The sequence below is a fragment of the Bufo gargarizans genome, chromosome 1 (genome assembly GCF_014858855.1).
Source record: "Bufo gargarizans isolate SCDJY-AF-19 chromosome 1, ASM1485885v1, whole genome shotgun sequence".
In the NCBI taxonomy this organism is placed as follows: domain Eukaryota; kingdom Metazoa; phylum Chordata; class Amphibia; order Anura; family Bufonidae; genus Bufo; species Bufo gargarizans.
The window spans coordinates 733,306,317-733,322,092 of record NC_058080.1 but is presented as its reverse complement, the minus strand read 5'-3'; the positions used below and the strand labels follow the sequence as shown (position 1 = coordinate 733,322,092).

At 46.0% G+C, this 15,776-nt stretch overlaps 1 protein-coding gene across 9 annotated transcripts in view; it reads right to left on the bottom strand.

Annotated features, from left to right (window-relative positions):
* The window catches only part of LOC122924889 (receptor-type tyrosine-protein phosphatase F-like), a 245,091-nt gene that overhangs the window by 155,308 nt on the left and 74,007 nt on the right, over window positions 1-15,776 (bottom strand). For 6 of the 9 annotated variants that reach the window (XM_044276418.1, XM_044276420.1, XM_044276421.1 and 3 more), the window contains 2 exons: window positions 15,216-15,395; window positions 10,862-11,041 (listed from right to left, as the gene is read on the bottom strand). In XM_044276418.1, coding sequence (XP_044132353.1) covers window positions 10,862-11,041; window positions 15,216-15,395 — 360 coding nt within the window. The remainder of the gene's footprint in view (window positions 1-10,861; window positions 11,042-15,215; window positions 15,396-15,776) is intronic. The other 3 variants (XM_044276422.1, XM_044276426.1, XM_044276424.1) reach the window with 2 other exon arrangements.

Genomic DNA, 15,776 nt, shown 5'->3' with positions numbered 1-15,776 from the left:
TCTATGTAGCAGCTGTAAGGCCTGTATGACATGGTCCCTATTTTGCATCAGAATTGGTTTATGATTTTGCAGCCAAAAGCAGTAGTGGGTACAAAAGACAGAAGACCTGGAAATATTCCATTCAAGTGTCATCTCTGTTTTGGATCCACTCCTGTTTTTTTTGGAAGGGCAAAATAATCAGTGACGTCAACACAAACGTACTGCTGACCCCCTCTCCACTCTGTCGGGGGCTCTACTTGTATAAGGGGTTAATAGAACAGGTTCTGTAGACATCTATGTGGAATCAGCTGACGACGGTGTAAAAGGAGTGCGCTTCTTCTTGGCGCAAATATTGACCTGTAAGGCTGAGTTCATACTTCAGTTATTTGGGCAGTCAGGGGGACAAAACTGACCAAATAACTCAAGTGTGCAGTGATTCTAAGAGCGACGCCTGTCATCTGCATGTCTACAGACTCACAGTGCAAAAAAGGAATAAAGTTGTCCTTTAAAGGTGAGAACGGTGCAAACCGCACCTCTCCCCAAAGTACTGCTTGAAAGCGTAATAGAAAAATCAAAGGGGCAGTAACATTTAAAACATGATATTTATTGATACGACTAAAACATATATAGTCCCCTTACAAACAAAAACAGACAGACACAATCGGGTCCTGGGTACATGTGAGCCGGTGAATTGCGGGTCACAGTACGCAGAATCCCTAGGGCGGGCCCTTATTTAAGCTGTGTGGACCCCAAGGGTCAGGAGGAGCCACAAATAGTGCTGAGAAACACCCCAGCGTAATCGTCCTGAATCCCACTTGGAGAACAGGGCAATACCTAGTCAGGGTGAAAGAGTAAGGGTAGATCTTACCGGTATCGAGTCAAACAGTGCGTGTATTCATCGGACTCAGGAGACAACCGGAAATAAAGTTATTTTCCCAGCACGTGGATTAGGTGTCCCTATGCGGTGGAGGGGTTCTTCATAGGTAAGGTCATGCCTAATCAAGGGCGGCAGGGAATTGAACTGTCCCTGTTGCACCCTGCTTGACCTACTATGACCCTAATACCCTAACACGGGATCCGTGCCCCGCAAGGGGTGGTCCCGTCCGGAACCTTGCCCTTGTCGAAGGTCCCTATGAGACCCTGCTAGGGTAATGAAAAGGGCACCTAATCTAGTGAAACTAGAATAAAATATAGCAGAACCGTGGGTATGAAGAAGGTATGTTCATGTGTCCCTACGTGTTTCCTCAATAGAACATACACGAAAATAATAATACTGCAATCAACTCCTTGAATCGTCAGGGGACGGGGGTTAGTACAAATGGCCGCTGCCTAAATCGCTTAGTGTCAGTGGTGTACTACTGAGCACGGGTGGAAAAGGGCAGACTGAAATAAATCACTCAGAATGCTTAGTCTATTTGCACTGAGAACAACCTCAAAACCACATAAGAGACTATGCTTATGTTAGGCAATTGGGAGGGAGGTACTGGCTACCTCTAGCCACTGAGTGATAAGTGACGTGGTTGATTTGTATCTAGAATGCGTATGGCAGAGTCCAGGTCCATACTCAGGCCTAGGTGCGTGTGGCATCCATCTGGCCGGACCGGCATCAATGAGTTTGTGTGAAGCCGGGTGTATGGCGTCTGGATACGGACTCACAGTATTATTTCACTACCACAGCAGACTCCCTATGTGTGTTACTGCAAGGCACAGTGTTCTACACCGCTATACAGGCACAGTGTTCTACACCACTATACAGGCACAGTGTTCTACACCGCTATACAGGCACAGTGTTCTACACCACTATACAGGCACAGTGTTCTACACCGCTATACAGGCACAGTGTTCTACACCGCTATACAGGCACAGTGCTCTACACCGCTATACAGGCACAGTGTTCTACACCACTATACAGGCACAGTGTTCTACACCGCTATACAGGCACAGTGTTCTACACCACTATACAGGCACAGTGTTCTACACCACTATACAGGCACAGTGTTCTACACCACTATACAGGCACAGTGTTCTACACCCCTATACAGGCGCAGTATTCTACACCGCTATACAGGCACAGTGTTCTACACCGCTATACAGGCACAGTGTTCTACACCGCTATACAGGCACAGTGCTCTACACCGCTATACAGGCACAGTGTTCTACACCACTATACAGGCACAGTGTTCTACACCACTATACAGGCACAGTGTTCTACACCGCTATACAGGCACAGTGTTCTACACCGCTATCAGGCACAGTGTTCTAACACCGCTATACAGGCACAGTGTTCTACACCACTATACAGGCACAGTGTTCTACACCACTATACAGGCACAGTGTTCTACACCCCTATACGGCGCAGTATTCTACACCGCTATACAGGCACAGTGTTCTACACCGCTATACAGGCACAGTGTTCTACACCGCTATACAGGCACAGTGTCTACACCGCTATACAGGCACAGTGTTCTACACCACTATACAGGCACAGTGTTCTACAACCAGCTATACAGTCACAGTGTTCTACACCGCTATACAGGCACAGTGTTACTACAACCGCTATACAGGCACAGTGCTCTACCACCCTATACTGGCACAGTGTCTACACCAGCTATACAGGCACAGTGTACTACACCGCTATACAGGCACAGTGCTACTACAACAGCTATACAGGCACAGTGCTTCTACAAGACCACGATACTGGCACAGTGTTCTACACCGCTAGACACAGTGTTCTACACCGCTATACAGGCACAGTGTTCTACACCGCTATACAGGCACAGTGTTCTACACCGCTATACAGGCACAGTGTTCTACACCGCTATACAGGCACAGTGTTCTACACCGCTATACAGGCACAGTGTTCTACACCGCTATACAGGCACAGTGTTCTACACCGCTATACAGGCACAGTGTTCTACACCCTATACAGGCACAGTGTTCTACACCGCTATACAGGCACAGTGTTCTACACCGCTATACAGGCACAGTGTTCTACACCGCTATACAGGCACAGTGTTCTACACCGCTATACAGGCACAGTGTTCTACACCGCTATACAGGCACAGTGTTCTACACCGCTATACAGGCACAGTGTTCTACACCGCTATACAGGCACAGTGTTCTACACCGCTATACAGGCACAGTGTTCTACACCGCTATACAGGCACAGTGTTCTACACCGCTATACAGGCACAGTGTTCTACACCGCTATACAGGCACAGTGTTACTACACCACTATACAGGCACAGTGTTCTACACCTCTATACAGGCCCAGTGTTCTACACCGCTATACAGGCACAGTGTTCTACACCCTATACAGGCACAGTGCTCTACACCACTATACGGCACAGTGTTCTACACCGCTATACAGGCACAGTGTACTACACGCTACAGGCACAGTGCTTCTACACCAGCTATACAGGCACAGTGTTCTACACCGCTATACAGGCACAGTGTTCTACACACTATACAGGCACAGTGTTCTACACCGCTATACAGGCACAGTGTTCTACACGCTATACAGCACAGTGCTCTCTACACGCTATACAGGCACAGTGTTCTACACCGCTATACAGGCCACAGTGTTCTACACCGCTATACAGCACAGTTGTTCTACACCGCTATACAGGCACAGTGTTCTACACCGCTATACAGGCACAGTGTTCTACACCGCTCTACAGGCACAGTGCTTCTACACCGCTATACAGGCACAGTGTCCTACACCGCTATACAGGCACAGTGTTCTACACCGCTATACAGGCACAGTGCTTCTACACCGTCTATACAGGCACAGTGTTCTACACCGCTATACAGGCACAGTGTTCTACACCGCTATACAGGCACAGTGTTCTACACCGCTATACAGGCACAGTGTTCTACACCGCTATACAGGCACAGTGTTCTACACCGCTATACAGGCACAGTGTCTACACCGCTATACAGGCACAGTGTTCTACACCGCTATACAGGCACAGTGTTCTACACCGCTATACAGGCACAGTGTTCTACACCGCTATACAGGCACAGTGTTCTACACCGCTATACAGGCACAGTGTTCTACACCGCTATACAGGCACAGTGTTCTACACCGCTATACAGGCACAGTGTTCTACACCGCTATACAGGCACAGTGTTCTACACCGCTATACAGGCACAGTGTTCTACACCGCTATACAGGCACAGTGTTCTACACCGCTATACAGGCACAGTGTTCTACACCGCTATACAGGCACAGTGTTCTACACCGCTATACAGGCACAGTGTTCTACACCGCTATACAGGCACAGTGTTCTACACCGCTATACAGGCACAGTGTCTACACCGCTATACAGGCACAGTGTTCTACACCGCTATACAGGCACAGTGTCTACACCGCTATACGGCACAGTGTTCTACACCGCTATACAGGCACAGTGTCTACACCGCTATACAGGCACAGTGTTCTACACCGCTATACAGGCACAGTGTTCTACACCGCTATACAGGCACAGTGTTCTACACCGCTATACAGGCACAGTGTTCTACACCGCTATACAGGCACAGTGTACTACACCGCTATACAGAGCACAGTGTTCTACACCTCTATACAGGCACAGTGTTTCTACACCGCTATACAGGCACAGTGTTCTACACCGCTATACAGGCACAGTGTTCTACACCGCTATACAGGACACAGTGTTCTACACCGCTATACAGGCACAGTGTTCTACACCGCTATACAGGCACAGTGTACTACACCGCTATACAGGCACAGTGTTACTACACCGCTATACAGGCACAGTGTTCTACACCTCTATACAGGCACAGTGTTACTACACCATCGATACAGGCACAGTGTTCTACACCTCTATACAGGCACAGTGTTCTACACCGCTATACAGACACAGTGTTCTACACCGCTATACAGGCACAGTGTCTACACCGCTATACAGGCACAGTGTTCTACACCGCTATACAGGCACAGTGTTCTACACCGCTATACAGGCACAGTGTTCTACACCGCTATACAGGCACAGTGTTCTACACCGCTATACAGGCACAGTGTTCTACACCGCTATACAGGCACAGTGTTCTACACCACTATACAGGCACAGTGTTCTACACCGCTATACAGGCACAGTGTTCTACACCGCTATACAGGCACAGTGTTCTACACCGCTATACAGGCACAGTGTTCTACACCGCTATACAGCACAGTGTTCTACACCGCTATACAGGCACAGTGTTCTACACCGCTATACAGGCACAGTGTTCTACACCGCTATACAGGCACAGTGCTCTACACCGCTATACAGGCACAGTGTTCTACACCGCTATACAGGCACAGTGTTCTACACCGCTATACAGGCACAGTGTTCTCTACACCGCTATACAGGCACAGTGTTCTACACCACTATACAGGCACAGTGTTCTACACCGCTATACAGGCACAGTGTTCTACACCGCTATACAGGCACAGTGTTCTACACCGCTATACAGGCACAGTGTTCTACACCGCTATACAGGCACAGTGTTCTACACCGCTATACAGGCACAGTGTTCTACACCGCTATACAGGCAACAGTGCTCTACACCGCTATACAGGCACAGTTTCTACACCGCTATACAGCACAGTGCTCTACCCGCTATACAGGCACAGTGCTCTACACCGCTATACGGCACAGTGTTCTACAACCGCTATACAAGCACAGTGCTCTACACCGCTATACAGGCACAGTGTACTACACCTCTATACAGTCACAGTGTCCTACACCACTATACAGGCACAGTGTTCTACACCGCTATACAGGCACAGTGTTCTACACCACTATACAGGCACAGTGTTCTACACCACTATACAGGCACAGTGTTCTACACCGCTATACAGGCACAGTGTTCTACACCACTATACAGGCACAGTGCTCTACACCGCTATACAGGCACAGTGCTCTACACCGCTATACAGGCACAGTGCTCTACACCACTATACAGGCACATGGTTCTACACCACTATACAGGCACAGTGTTCTACACCGCTATACAGGCACAGTGTTCTACACCGCTATACAGGCACAGTGTTCTACACCGCTATACAGGCACAGTGCTCTACACCGCTATACAGGCACAGTGTTCTACACCGCTATACAGGCACAGTGTTCTACACCGCTATACAGGCACAGTGTTCTACACCGCTATACAGGCACAGTGTTCTACACCGCTATACAGGCACAGTGTTCTACACCGCTATACAGGCACAGTGTTCTAACCGCTATACAGGCACAGTGTTCTTCTACACCGCTATACAGGCACAGTGTTCTACACCACTATACAGGCACAGTGTTCTACACCGCTATACAGGCACAGTGTTCTACACCGCTATACAGGCTCACTGCAGCCAGGAAATAGCAGTTTAATAACGCAATTCACCACAAATAAATTTAGATCGAATTGAATCTTTTTGGCGAGGCGACCGAATCGAATTATTGAGAAATTCACTCATCTATACTCATAACACTGAGGTCACCCCAACTACCATCAGACAACAGCCCCAACATCAGGGTGTGCCCTCCTATCGCCCCTAGGGAGCACCACTGTGAGGATTGCCAGTAACCAAATGCAAATAACTGTTGCAGCCAGAGCCACTACCACTCCCATTCTCTGCTCTTCTCCTCTGGGGCTTGGGGCACAGAGAATAGTAACCTTACAAAAACATTTTGTTTTATACCCTCTTCCCCAAACTAGCATTCAACTATAAGAGCCAGTTCACGTGGAATTTTTTGGCACAGATTTTGGCGCACTACTGCCTGAAAATCATATAAAAAAAAACCATTTCAAAACAGCTTCATGTGGAAAAAAGAAGCAGTGTGCCCAAAGTTAGGGAAGAATTTGCTCTTAATCTCCAATTTTATAGGAAGCATCTTTGCACATTTCCTGTGCATTTTTAGGTATGGATTTGTGCCAAACACCACAAGCTCAAAATGCAGTAAACACCCATTGGTTAAAAAAAAAGGGAAAAAATGCATCAAAAATGCATAAAAATTGCTTGAAAATGTGGGAAACAATGAGCAGAAAAAAAAGCTTGGATTCCATGCTGAATTTTGTACGCAGATTTTTAAAATCCATTGTGTGAACATACTGTAAAGGTGCGTCTACAAGAGAAGGGGGTGCTGCAAATTGCAGTCCCCAGATTTCTGTGCAGTAAATCCACAGCAGTTTATGTACCGCAGAAAATCCTTAGAAAATTCCGCCAGAAATTTGGGGGTACGTTTCCACAAATGGTTACAGGAAGCTATAGTCAGTCTACAGTTTAGAGTCGTAAAGATGAGAATTGTAAGGAGAGATGACATGTGGGAGTAAGGGGATCTCCCCCCTCCTGCAGCAGGAGTCTCCCAAGATAAGCAGCTCATAGATCATCCTGACTCCTTACAGTTTACAGACTGAGTGTTATGGGGGGGTTAACAGCCAAAGACACCCCACCCAAAGGTACCAGAACTGGCAGAAAGTCCAGTAACAAGACGAAGCCAGAGTCTAGCACAGCAGAGAAAGAGAAAGCAAGGGATTCCCGCCTGCCAGTATACAGTCGTGGCCAAAAGTTTAGAGAATTACATAAATATTGGAAATTGGAAAAGTTGCTGCTTAAGTTTTTATAACAGCAATTTGCATCTACTCCAGAATGTTATGACGAGTGATCAGATGAATTGCATAGTCCTTCTTTGCCATGAAAATAACTTAATCCCCAAAAATACTTTCCACTGCATTTCATTGCTGTCATTAAAGGACCTGCTGAGATCATTTCAGTAATCGTCTTGTTAACTCAGGTGAGAATGTTGATGAGCACAAGGCTGGAGATCATTATGTCAGGCTGATTGGGTTAAAATGGCAGACTTGACCTGTTAAAAGGAGGGTGATGCTTGAAATCATTGTTCTTCCATTGTTAACCATGGTGACCTGCAAAGAAACGCGTGCAGCCATCATTGCGGTGCATAAAAATGGCTTCACAGGCAAGGATATTGTGGCTACTAAGATTGCACCTCAATCAACAATTTATAGGATCATCAAGAACTTCAAGGAAAGAGGTTCAATTCTTGTTCAGAATGCTTTAGGGCATCCAAGAATGTCCAGCAAGCGCCTGTCACGGACGGTGTACAGGAAACAAGGCAAAGCAACATGTATAAACGACTCGCTGGATCCAAAAACTAAGGAACCAAGGGAGACCCCTGCAGAAGACCTGGCACTTTCCCTGGCTGCTCAGCCTATGCAAAGATCCGAATGGTGGAGGTTTGCATATCCACGAACCTTGACTATAAAGCCCTGAGCACCCTACAATAGTGAGGGGACACGACCACCGGCTCCCTACACAAGATACGGAGGGAGTCAGGGTCACCTGGGATCCAGCAAACAGAAAATAACAGATAAAGGTACAACACTTAGCTTTGAAGCAAACAGGAGGACAGAGTCAGCGTGCACACACACTCCAGGAAGTAGTATAAGCCGCCCAGAAAAGCCTTCTGGGGAAGAATTTAAAGGGAAGCAATTAGTCCAACACATGACAGCTGAGAGAGGCTAACGAGAGGAGGAGCTGAATACCACAACACAGAAACTCAAGGAGGAGGTTCTGAAAGGCCTCTGTCAGAGCTTCTCAGCTGTCTGGTTGTGACACTCTGTCAGAGCTTCTCAGCTGTCTGGTTGTGACAGCGCCAGGATTGTCTCCTAAAGAGGATTCAGCTGCGGAATCGGAGTGCCACCAGTGCAGAGCTTGCTCAGGAATGGCAGCAGGCAGGTGTGAGCGCATCTGCACGCACAGTGAGGCGAAGACTTTTGGAAGATGGCCTGGTGTCGAGAAGGGCAACAAAGAAGCCACTTCTCTCCAAAAAAAAACATCAGGGACAGATTGATCTTCTGCAGAAAATATGCTGAATGGACTGCTGAGGACTGGGGCAAAGTCATATTCTCCGATGAAGCCTCTTTCCGATTGTTTGGGGCATCAGGAAAAAGGCTTGTCCGGAGAAGAAAAGGTGAGCGCTACCATCAGTCCTGTGTCATGCCAACAGTAAAGCATCCTGAGACCATTCATGTGTGGGGTTGCTTCTCATCCAAGGGAGTGGGCTCACTCACAATGCTGCCCCAAAACACAGCCATGAATAAAGAATGGTACCAAAACCCCCTCCAACAGCAACAGTTTGGTGAAGAACAATGCATTTTCCAGCACGATGGAGCACCGTGACATAAGGTAAAAGTGATAGCTAAGTGGCTCGGGGACCAAAACGTTGACATTTTAGGTCCATGGCCTGGAAACTCCCCAGATCTTAATCCCATTGAGAACTTGTGGTCAATCCTCAAGAGGCAGAAGGACAAACAAAAACCCACTAATTCTGACAAACTCCAAGAAGTGATTATGAAACAATGGGTTGCTATCAGTCAGGAATTGGCCCAGAAGGTGATTGAGAGCATGCCCAGTCGAATTGCAGAGGTCCTGAAAAAGAAGGGCCAACACTGCAAATACTGACTCTTTGCATAAATGTCATGTAATTGTCGATAAAAGCCTTTGAAACGTATGAAGTGCGAGTAATTTTATTTCACTACATCACAGAAACAACTGAAACAAAGACCTAAAAGCAGTTTAGCAGCAAACTTTGTGAAAGCTAATATTTGTGTCATTCTCAAAACTTTTGGCCACGACTCTTTACCGCAAAACCCGCTGGAGCCAAGAGAAAGACCACGTGTTGTCTGGATGTAAGTTTATTCAAGTAAAGCTGTTGATCTTTATAAAGTCTGGACTCTTACTCCTTCAACTATCACTCTCCCCTTTATTGTTATGGAGCCTAACCGTGGGCAGCGACGGTATCCAGGTAGGAGCACCGCGACACACCAAACTAATAAGGCCGCATCACCACTTAGCATTCCTACAACCTGCGACATGATCCGCACTGGGGGACAGCACTTTGCACGTGCACTACTTTTGAGGTGTGGACTGTCAGAAGCCAAGTGAATGGGTCAGTGTCTGCAGACGGCAGCCACACAGTCGGTGCCCATGCATTGCGGACCACAATTTGCTGTCTGCAGCATGGACACGGACCAGGCACGTTTGTGTGGCTGTGGCCTTAGGGTTACATGTTTTCCTACATCATTGTTCCAGGCCTTTGTCAAACACACTAATGACACTAATCAGAGCGGATACTGATCTTTCCCAGGAAAACCTGATACATGCATATACCAGAAGAAAACCTTCTGTGTCCTGTAATCAATAAAATTTCTGAAATATAAATAATTCCTCTGCCCCGAGAGCGCCCAGTGTACAGATATACACAGTATATATACAATGGTGTACAGACAAGTGCCCCCTATACAGCTGTGTACAGATCAGTGTTCCATATACAGTTGTGTACAGATAAGGATGCACTATACAGCCGTGTACAGATATACACAGTATATATACAGTTGTGTACAGACAAGCGCCCATTATACAGCTGTGTACATATAAGTATTCTATAGACAGTTGTGTACAGATAAGGACACCCTATACAGCCGTGTACAGATATACACAGTATATATACAGTTGTGTACAGATAAGTGTCCCCTATACAGCCGTGTACATAGAAGCGCCCCCTGAACAGCAGTGTACAGATAAGTGCCCCCTATACAGCTGTGTACAGACAACTACCCTCTATACAGCTGTGTACAGATCAGCTCCCCCTATATAGCAGTGTACAGATCAGCGCCCCCTATACAGCTCTGTACAGATAAGCTCCCCCTATACAGCTGTGTACAGATCAGCGCCCCCCCTATACAGCTCTGTACAGATAAGCTCCCCCTATACAGCTGTGTACAGATAAGGACCCCCTATACAGCTGTGTGCAGTAGTATCATTACAGCGGGGCACACAGGTTTCATGGGTTGTACTCACCTATACAGACAGCAGTCGGTGACCAGGCGTCCCGCTCTCCATTATTCATACATTGGATTCTGTCTGATGAGGGATAATATCCAGGTTCACACTGTAACCTCACCACCTCAGACGGGTTATAATATTCTTTGGACGGTAAGATCTTCTCCAGGTTACTTATTGAGGGTTTTTTACATCGTTCTGGAGAATAAAAGGAAAAGATCAGTCTAGAAAATATAATGAAATCCACGTACAGAACGACCAGGATGTGAGGAGCTCAGTCTTATAACACCCGAGTACCTGACATTATACAGTGCAGAGATACAGTTAGATGTAGATTGTAAGCTCTCGGGGGCAGCGTCCGGTCCATTCTATATCCATACGTTAACAATTTCAGGCATATTGCATTTGTATTGTTTGTTATTGCTTGTGTATGCTGCTCTTGATGTACAATACCATGAAATTAATGTCACTTTCTAATAAATAATAGTCAAGTGCCCAGTATACAGCCGTGTACAGACAAGTGCCCTCTATAGAGCAGTATACAGACAAGAGCCCTCTATAGAGCAGTATACAGACTAGGGCCCTCTGTACAGCTGTGTACAGACAAGTGCCCAGTATACAGCTGTGTACAGACAACTGCCCTCTATAGAGCAGTATACAGACTAGGGCCCTCTATACAGCTCTGTACAAACAAGTGCCCTCTATACAACTGTGTACAGACTAGGGCTCTCTATTAGTGATGAGCGGGAGGTGCCATATTCGATTTCGCGATGTTTCACGAATATTCGATTGAATATTCGTGTTATATTCGTCGAAATCGAATATTCGTAATTTTTCCGATTATCGCGAATAATATGCGATTTAATTAATCGCGTATTGAGATTTTTTTCTTTTAATAGTATAAAGCAACGGTATTTTACTAAATTTCGTAATATTGCTCTAACTTCGTCTTTTAGAATATTCGTCATATTCTAAAAGACGAAGTTAGAGCAATATTACGAATATTCTAAAAGACGAAGTTATAGCAATATTAAGAATATACGTAAAAAGTTGAAATCACAATTCAATTATTATAACTTGAATTAATCGCATTGCGATTTCAACTTGGACCTGGTTTACTATGGTTGGCTTCAATGGCTTGGTAGAATTAGCGAATATGACGAATGTATTCGTCATATTCCACAAAACAAAGATATTCTCCATCTTCGTTTTAGCTACCTATTCATCAACTTCGCGAATTCTAGCAATCATATAGGAAAGTTGACTATAGAGACAGCTAAGTTTAATTCGCTATGCGATTATATTACTTTGCTTTTTTTTTAAATAAATAGAATAATTATAATACCTGATAACTATTATAATTATTCTATTTATTTTAAAAAAAGCAAAGTAATATAATCGCATAGCGAATTAAACTTAGCTGTCTCTATAGTCAACCTTCCTATATGATTGCTAGAATTAGCGAAGTTGATGAATAGGTAGCTAAAACGAAGATGGAGAATATCTTTGTTTTGTGGAATATGACGAATACATTCGTCATATTCGCTAATTCTACCAAGCCATTGAAGCCAACCATAGTAAACCAGGTCCAAGTTGAAATCGCAATGCAATTAATATAACTCGAAGTAATTGCATGGCGATTTCAACTTAGTAATGCTATATTCCATGCTCATGGAGCGTCCCCATCACCATGGGAACGTCTCCATATACTAGAATGCACTGTCGGATTTGAGAATTACGTTGAAATCGCAATTCGATTATTTCAAGTTATAATAATCGAATTGCGATTTCAGCTTAGCACTGCTATATTCCATATTAGGCTACAATTAACGAATATGGAATATAGCAGTGCTAAGTTGAAATCGCAATTCGATTATTATAACTTGAAATAATCGAATTGCGATTTCAACGTAATTCTCAAATCCGACAGTACATTCTAGTATATGGAGACGTTCCCATGGTGATGAGCACGGAAGTCGGCAGAAGCGGCAACGGGCACTGACTGGAGCATTAAAAAAAAACAACAAAAAAACGAATATCCGATTTCGCAAATATATAGCACTATATTCTAAATACTCTCGAAATCGCGATATCCGAGAAAAAAATTCGCAATTCGAATATTCGCGCTCAACACTACTCTCTATAGAGCAGTATACAGACAAGTGCCCTCTGTACAGCTGTGTACAGACAAGTGCCCTCTATAAAGCAATATACAGACAAGTGCCCAGTATACAGCCGTGTACAGACAAGTGCCCTCTATAGAGCAGTATACAGACAAGTGCCCAGTATACAGCTGTGTACAGACAAGTGCCCTCTATAGAGCAGTATACAGATGGGTTAATTCCCCTGTGTGCCTATTAGGAGTTAATCCTCTGTCTGCTCCATGGGTGTGGCCTCTCTGCTGCACCCATGGAACCTGTATATAAGGCTGAGGTTTCCTCAGTTCTGGGTCAGCTCTCCTGGTGTGTGTTGTCTTGTCTTGCTCCTAGTTTGTACCCACTCTCCCATGCTGCTGACCCATGGGATCTGTGTCTGTCTGTCTGTGCTCTGTGGGTTTCCTACTTGTTCATCACCGTCCTCTTTCCTGTGTTTTGTTATCTGTTCTGCCAGTTATGTTTTAGTCACCTAGTTTGTATTCATGTCTCTGTTCAGCAAGCCCTTGCTGCACCTTTCTTTGCAGCAGAGTGCCATGGGCAAGGTCATGCAGTTTACTACTGGTGGAGCAAGTCCTTCTCTGCTCACTGTCACTCCTGGTTCCTTGCTATGTACTCCTGCTTGTGTTTTTAGTTGCCTGCTTGTATTTGTCTGTTTGTTATGTTTGCCTATGTGCCGTCGGTACCTTCTGGTACCTGTTGTCCATTTTCACCTGTTGTCACTGTCTAGTTCACGCTCCAGAGTGGACCCTGGCAACTCCCTGCGGCAAAGCCTAACCCTACCATCTGGGGCCCTAGTGAATACCAGGAGTTGCTTAGTCACGCCCCTCTGGAGTATTACTAGACAGTGGCGCGGTGGGGGTTTTCTCCCACTGTGCGGACGGTACATAGAGCTTTCTATTTCCCTGTGTTTCCCTCCTTGGATTCTGTTTGTGCAAAAAACTCTTGTGTGTCTGTACCTGAGTTCTGTTTGGTTATTGCTTGACGACGCGGAGGTCTCTCCTGGGACCTCCAACTCGTGACAGAATGAACAAGTAGGAAACCCACAGAGCACAGACAGACACGGATCCCATGGGTCAGGAGAGTGAGTACAAACTAGGAGCAGGACAAGACAACACACACCAGGAGAGCTGACCCAGAACTGAGGAAACCTCAGCCTTATATACAGGTTCCATGGGTGCAGCAGAGAGGCCACACCCATGGAGCAGACAGAGGATTAACTCCTAATAGGCACACAGGGGAGTTAACCCATAAAAAACCACAAACACAAAGGAACGGAGCTGCAGCAAGAGAATAGACAGAAGATCACAGCCAAAGGTAACAACTGTGACACAGATCAGCGCCCCCTATACAGCTGTGTACAGATCAGCGCCCCCTATACAGCTGTGTACAGATCAGCGCCCCCTATACAGCTGTGTACAGATCAGAGCCCCCTATACAGCTGTGTACAGATCAGCGCCCCCTATACAGCTGTGTACAGATCAGCGCCCCCTATACAGCTGTGTACAGATCAGCGCCCCCTATACAGCTGTGTACAGATCAGCGCCCCCTATACAGCTGTGTACAGATCAGCGCCCCCTATACAGCTGTGTACAGATAAGTGCCCCCTATACAGCTGTGTACAGATCAGCGCCCCCTATACAGCTGTGTACAGATCAGCGCCCCCTATACAGCTGTGTACAGATAAGCGCCCCCTATACAGCTGTGTACAGATAAGTGCCCCCTATACAGCTGTGTACAGATCAACGCCCCCTATACAGCTGTGTACAGATCAGCGCCCCCTATACAGCTGTGTACAGATCAGCGCCCCTATACAGCTGTGTACAGATCAGCGCCCCCTATACAGCTGTGTACAGATCAGCGCCCCTATACAGCTGTGTACAGATCAGCGCCTCCTATACAGCTGTGTACAGATCAGCGCCCCTATACAGCTGTGTACAGATCAGCGCCTCCTATACAGCTGTGTACAGATAAGCTCCCCCTATACAGCTCTGTACAGATAAGCGCCCCCTATACAGCTGTGTACAGATAAGCTCCCCCTATACAGCTGTGTACAGATAAGCTCCCCCTATACAGCTCTGTACAGATAAGCTCCCCCTATACAGCTCTGTACAGATAAGCGCCCCCTATACAGCTGTGTACAGATAAGGACCCCCTATACAGCTGTGTGCAGTAGTATCATTACAGCGGGGCACACAGGTTTCATGGGTTGTACTCACCTATACAGACAGCAGTCGGTGTCCAGGCGTACCGCTCTCCTTTATACATGCATCGTATTCTGTCTGATGAGGGATAATATCCAGGTTCACACTGTAACGTCACCACCTCAGACGGGTTATAATATTCTTTGGACGGTGAGATCTTCTCCAGGTTACTTATTGAGGGTTTTTTACATCGTTCTGGAGAATAAAAGGAAAAGATCAGTCTAGAAAATATAATGAAATCCATGTACAGAACGACCCGGATGTGAGGAGCTCAGTCACCGAGTACCTGACATTATACAGTGTAAAGAAATACTTAGGTTTACATTGTAAGCTCTCGGGGGCAGCGTCCGGTCCATTCTATATCCATACGTTAACAATTTCAGGCATATTGCATTTGTATTGTTTGTTATTGTTTGTGTATGCTGCTCTTGATGTACAGTACCATGAAATTAATGTCACTTTCTAATAAATAATAGTCAAGTGCCCTCTATACAGCCATGTACAGACAAGTGCCCTCTATAGAGCAGTATACAGACTAGGGCCCTCTATACAGCTGTGTACAGACAAGTGCCCAGT